Here is a 6,628-nt window from a genome sequence, read left to right as displayed (position 1 = left end):
CAATGTATATCGGCTGTTCCATCATAAAATGTACTCCCTGACAGCTGATAAACCTCCAAAAACCAACCTATCATCTGTTCAATTTTCCATGTATCGCTTCACCATATTCTGTAGTACTTTGCTAAAAAGCCAGCTGCCCTGTTTATAGTCAAGCTATTGGAACCCCCCCCCCCCACACACACACACACACACACATACACAATTTTCTGTAACAACTGTTAAACAGGGTGAGTCATTTCCCTAATACGTCATTGTGTATCCAGGTATCCACAATGCTAAAACACACAACAGGTAAAAATAAAATAAAACAAAGTTTCTAAAAATACGGGTTCTTGAAACATTCATATTATTCCAGAGATCTACTATACAAATTGAGTCAGAACTTGTCTGAATTGGCAGGGTAGGGCTTTGAAGGTAAAGGATTCTCTTTAGAAAACATTGTGACTTCTTTAGGATACTGATAAAAGTTTTTGTTGTGGCTATAAACCAACATAAACAGGATACTGTAGAAGGGACATTAGATGACTATGCTTTATACTCTTTGACTAGATTAGTTCCTCATATTTGAATTACTGTCTTTATCCCTAACAAACTATATAATATATATATATATATATATATATATATGTGGTGAAACACACACACACACAAACTGGTGTAGCTAGGGTGTAAAATATCCACAGTATCTTTAATTTAATGTATAAACTACAGTATATATTTTAATTTATAGGACTTTGTAGAAAATCTGATTATATTGTTTATAATATTGCTAAAATAATGTTGTATTATTGTGCTTACATAATTCTGCTGGTATTGTACCTCACAAAAAAAATATATAATCTTCTATTGAAAAATCTGAATGGAGCGCTATGAGAATGGCTTTATTAGCATAACTAAAATTGAATTTCATTGTTGCGCCCTCTTTCTTTAGTTGTATTTGTTCAGTTTTCAAGTTTTACTATTGTATTTGTTCAGTTTTCAAGTTATCTGTGGTAGTTCTGATTGTATGTTCTCACACATGTTCAAGTTGTGAAAACGGTGAACTTTACAAAGGCCATACAGCTTGTGGTTTCAACCATGGGCCTTTTGTTGAGCATTGTGTTTTAGAATTATTTGAAAAGTAACAGGAAGAGGGATTGTGCTTTTGTAATTACTGCTACAACTTTTCACTATAAAAACAGCTAAACACGTTCCCAACATCTCTATCGATTTCTTTTTCATATTTCTTAAAGGCTGCTGCCAAGATTCACAGCCTGACCTGGTTTTATTTTGTGTGTCAAGAAAAAAGGTGTGTCAGTGCTACTTTTACTCAAGGGCCTACACCTTATTAGAGGGTTTCGCATCTTTTAATCTCAACTTAATTGTAGGTTTGTTTTATATAGAAGTGTAATGCTGTTACAGATGTGGTTAAGGCTTCAAAACACAGACAATGATTTTCTGCATCATTCTAACACGCTCCCTTCTTTGCTCAGGTGGTGTGCATTCTATTGCACCAGCCTTTGGGCCCTCCAGCTTACAAAAGCAAATGCCTTACACTGATTTCTACCTCTCTGTGAGGTAGAAATCATTCCTTAGCACGGTAATGCTGATCACCTCAATGCATTCCACATCACCCAACAGTGGACAACGGATAATTTGTGTCTATTATTTAATCACTCAAATATGCACATTTACTTCTTATACTGTTATAAGGCTATACAATAATATGTACATAATGCCCTGTATTCTAACCATTCATGAAGGACAGAAACCTCTATATTTATAGATAACCTCAATATCCAGTACTTCACACATCTCAGGAGAGAGTTTTAAATATTATTTTAGGGAAATGTAGCCAGATAATGGGTCATGAGATCTTCATTCTTGAGACAACCTGGAATCCATGCAAATCTGTGTAGAACTCACAAGTTCTTTCTGTAGAAAATATTACACTTTGTGTTCATTGGTGAGGTCTGTGAAGAGATGAAGACTTAAGCAAACTGTGGCAGTCTGTGACTCCAGTGCTACAAAAGCGCTGTAGGTTTACAAAAAAGACTGAACTGAATCCATTTGAAACCAAACAAAACAAATAGGTAGATACTGGATCTGTAAATGCAGACAGTCACAAGACACCAGGTTAGACACTTCCTTTCAGAAGATCATTAATGGCTCTTCTTCTGTCCTACTGTTATTAATGGCAGTGGTGATATTTCCCTTTGAAATTACCCTAAAAGGGTTGATACTTGTAAATGTCATCTGTGCACCTGAAAAAAACAATGAAAAAACTTCCAGTATTTAATGTTGATTTGTAAACAAATGTAAAGGCTGTAGAAAGCAGTGCATGCTGGAGTTCTGTCTAACTGGTAGATTCCTCTGACCTGTATTGCTTTAATAAAAAAAAAAAAAAATCATGTTTTAATAGAACACAGTGTATGTCAACAGTGCACACATCTGTTCCCTCGAGATCCATTTCAGTCCAGGGTTTTGTTCCAATTAGATCATAAATTAGTTAATTGACTAATTACAGGTATACATTACTTAACTGACTAATAGCATGTTCCATTAACTAATTTAGGGCCTGCTTGGAATAAAGAATTAGGGAGGTGCCATATAGACTGTAAAGTATAGCGAGGGTGCTATAAACTTTTTTAATTCAGGCCTAGTCTGGAATGGTGATGCGCTACACTGGAGTCTGGAATGGACCTCGAGGGCCGGTGGTGTGTTACACTGGAGTCTGGAATGGACCTCGCGGGCTGGTGGTGCGCTACACTGGAGTCTGGAATGGACGTACTTTGTTTCCTTTATTTTTTTGTTTTCTGAGTGGAAAAAATACCTTGGAACCTAATTCACATGTAGGTTACCAGGTATAATACTGCCAAGCTTTCATACCAGACATATGATTTAACTAAATATATCTATATTAATCATCAACCATCCAAATGGAACAATCTATACATGGTTGTTTTGTATGTTTAATGTGGTTTATTATGGTGACTCGGAAGAAAATCACCTCAGTAAAACAGGCAGGTTTATTTAATGTACTCGCTTAAACCGGCACTGCAGGATTCCACGATGTGCCAATCACAGCAGTTAACAACAAACTACTTTTCCTAAGAATCCATCATGAGAAAGACAAGGGCATATTTCCTTTCCACTTGCAAAAAAGGCCCTGTTGTGAATGTATCCAGTAAGTTAATAACCTAAACACTAAACACCTTTGTGTATATTATATTACATTGTATTATATTAATGAGTTTTTATTTTTTAATTTTTATTTTTGTGAATTATGTAAATTATGTTTAAATGTTTTTTATTGCTCAGCATATTTTTTTGCATGAGATATAATTCTATACATCTATAGTAATATTCATGTGTTCATTTAAGTTGTTAAGTTTACTCATAGGTATCCGTATTCATGTTTTTTTTGTAATTACTCTTATTGAAATCATTGTCATCAATTCATCGTACTTAATGCATGCTCGTACTGGACTTTACTCGTACAAGCAAATATTGTTAATATAAGTTAACTGCTCTTAGTCGAACTTGCTCTTACATGTAATTATTCACTGTATTCTCTATTTCGTGCTCTTATTTGAATTTTATCTTTTGCTACTGATTTTACTGTACTATACAAATGCTCCTATCTGTAATGTGATATTCTGTAAAGTGATACTTTACAATGTGATATTTTGTAACAATTGTAAGTCGCCCTGGATAAGGATGTCTGCCATGAAATAATAATAATAATAATACGTACATATTCCACATGTATTTATAGGTCTTGAGATCCTACATGTCATTTTTTAGAGTATAATATGAACAGCAACATGATAGAAACAGATCAATGTATACCTACATCCTACACTGGCAGGGATTTCATCTTCATCATTGAGGTAAGTTCTTGTTTTGACGTCTCCTCCTTTCCTTTATGTCTTACCCTTAACAAAATGAAAAACAAAAGCTTTACAAAATCATAACAGCAATTTTCAGTCAGATGTGAAAATGTTATGTGAGAACTTCATATATCAAAAAGCCCATTATGGTATATTTATTTAACTCTATGCCTAATAGCGTATTGCTGGTGAGAGGTATACTAATAACTCTAATCAAAGACAGATTATGACAGAAAAATAACCATTGAGTTTGGAAACTACTTTTCCAGCTATTTTGGACAGACCATGGAAAATGCTATTTGGAGGCCTTTCACTTCTAAAACAAACCATTGATCAATTTCAAAATAATGAGTATGTCTTAACTAAACTGTTTCTAAAAGGTTTTTCTATCATTATTTAGATCTTTTTAAATGAAATCTTAAAATGGCCAATAACTGAGCTTTAACTGGAACATATAGACTGCCACCACTGTATATCCAGCAGGTTACGTTAAAGCAGACATTAGTAACACCTCCCTCCCATAAGAAGAAAACGTATCAGATTACACTGAAGGGATGACAACATTTTGTTTTTCATGAAGATATTTTTGCATGATTTACCAGTATTTGAGCTAAAAATCCAGCAACATCAACACTGAAAAAACAAAAAAAATTCCACAGCATTTTAAAGTAGCTTGGTACATTTTTGGGATGCTCAGTGAGAAAATGTAAACCTGCGCTCAAATATATGTCTGAAGCGATCATGCACACTATTTTACAGAAGCCTGGTGAAATAGGTGACTTGGTATCTTCTTTTTTCTTGCATCTATTGTTATAAACACTATGGCAAATACTCCACCAAAAAGACAGTATCACACCACATCTTACCAGATCAAAATGGCAAAAAAAGCCAACAATGCCAGAAAAACTCCTCCCAAGGTACCAAGAGAGACGAGTAGAGCCAGCTTCTCATACTGTTCTTCGCTTTCAACTAAATGGACAAAAACACATGCACATTATTAATAAAAGCAAATAAAGTTATCAAATTAGTGTCATCAGTCCTCCTCTCTGATCATTTTTTATGCTTGCGTGCCTTTCAAAGTGTTTTTATACAGGGACACAAATATAAGTGATACGTTTCTTTTGATGCTCAAATATAAGTGATACATTTCTTTTGATGCTATATATATATATATATATATATATATATATATATATATATATATATATACATACACACACACACACACACACACACACACACAGTGCCGAATTACAAATGGTACATTGAAATTTCGTTCTGTTTGATATTTTATTTTTAAACACTTAAACTCAAAATCAATTATTGTAAGGTGACATTGGTTTTATGTTGGGAAATATTTTTAAGAAAAATAAAAAACTGAAATATCTTGCTTGCATAAGTATTCAACCCCCACACATTAATATTTGGTAGAGTCACCTTTTGCTGCAATAACAGCTTTAAGTCTTTTGGGGTAAGTATGTACCAGCTTTGCACACAGTGTCAGAGTGATTTTTGCCTATTCTTCTTGGCAGATTTGCTCCAGGTTGTTCAGGTTTGTTGGATGACGCTTGTGGACCGCAATTTTCAAATAGTGCCACAGATTCTCAATTGAATTCAGATCAGGACTTTGACTGGGCCACTGTAGGGCATTCACCTTTGTGTGTGTGTGTGTGTGTGTGTGTATATATATATATATATATATATATATATATATATATATATATATATATATATATATATATATATATATATATATATATATATATATATATATATATATACACAGTGCCTTGCAAAAGTATTCAGACCCTGACCAATTCTCTCATATTACCGAATTGCAAATGGGGTTTAGGGGGGTTTATGAGGTCATGGATTGTGTGTATGAAACCGGCGGCTCAGTTTTAACAGTATATATTCTGTTTTGTCTAACTGTTTGTTTTGACCATTGTGCCTGTTTATTTTGTTGATTATTTATTATTAAAGTGTGCTGAAGCACGTTAAACAGCCTTACCAGTGACTTCATCCTGTCACAGACACAAAATAAAACAAATCTTGTGATGCTGGTAACCTGTCCTTCCCCATTTTGTATATTTAAATATCATACCAATTTATTAGTGTTTCTGAATAAAAGCTACACTAATACGTTTAATTGTCTTAACAGTGTATCTACATATTATACAGCCAGTTTATTTTAGTGTGAGCTGATTACTGTAACTTGACAATGGTTTCAATGCCTCAATTTATTAGCAGAGACAAGCCTACTTACTCACAAAGTGGTTTGGATTCAATAAGTTATTTACAATTTTCAAAACATTTTAGCTAAGTGAAGAAATAATTTTTTCCTACTAACTCTAGATGTATATTAATCATCTGTAGAAATGTTTACATGTGCAATGTCTTCTGAAATTTAGACATGCATTCAACAACATACTTCTTACTGTAAAAATACCTTCAATAATTGAAGTATACATATTTGGGTCCTGTGTCAAAAAAAAAGAAAAAAAATGCAACTGTTTCCTAATAATTTGAAATTAGTTTAATTTTATTTATTTATTTAAGTTCATGCCTGTCGGTTACTGTGCGTAAACCTACAGTAATCGGAATGTGAGCTGTGTACAGCTAAAATTGCAGGTAGCTTAATGATGATACACTAATAATGACCTAATAATTATTTTACCTTCAAATTCCCTTTTGCAGTAAAGTATAGTGCATATAAGTACAGCATTGTCATTGTCACAATAAAAGCAAACTTGTTT

At 33.5% G+C, this 6,628-nt stretch overlaps 1 protein-coding gene across 2 annotated transcripts in view; it reads right to left on the bottom strand.

Annotated features, from left to right (window-relative positions):
* Window positions 1-641: 641 nt before the first annotated feature.
* The window catches only part of LOC121303917 (interleukin-11 receptor subunit alpha-like), a 59,674-nt gene continuing 53,687 nt past the window's right edge, over window positions 642-6,628 (bottom strand). For both annotated transcript variants that reach the window (XM_041234788.1, XM_041234782.1), the window contains exons 10-12: window positions 4,739-4,841; window positions 3,836-3,917; window positions 642-2,243 (exon numbers count right to left, since the gene is read on the bottom strand). In XM_041234788.1, coding sequence (XP_041090722.1) covers window positions 3,839-3,917; window positions 4,739-4,841 — 182 coding nt within the window. In that variant the 3' untranslated portion in view covers window positions 642-2,243; window positions 3,836-3,838. The remainder of the gene's footprint in view (window positions 2,244-3,835; window positions 3,918-4,738; window positions 4,842-6,628) is intronic.

Source organism: Polyodon spathula, chromosome 2 (assembly GCF_017654505.1).
Source record: "Polyodon spathula isolate WHYD16114869_AA chromosome 2, ASM1765450v1, whole genome shotgun sequence".
NCBI classification, from domain to species: Eukaryota; Metazoa; Chordata; class Actinopteri; order Acipenseriformes; family Polyodontidae; genus Polyodon; species Polyodon spathula.
Note: the sequence above shows the minus strand (reverse complement) of the source record. Positions and strands in the feature narration are given on the sequence as shown.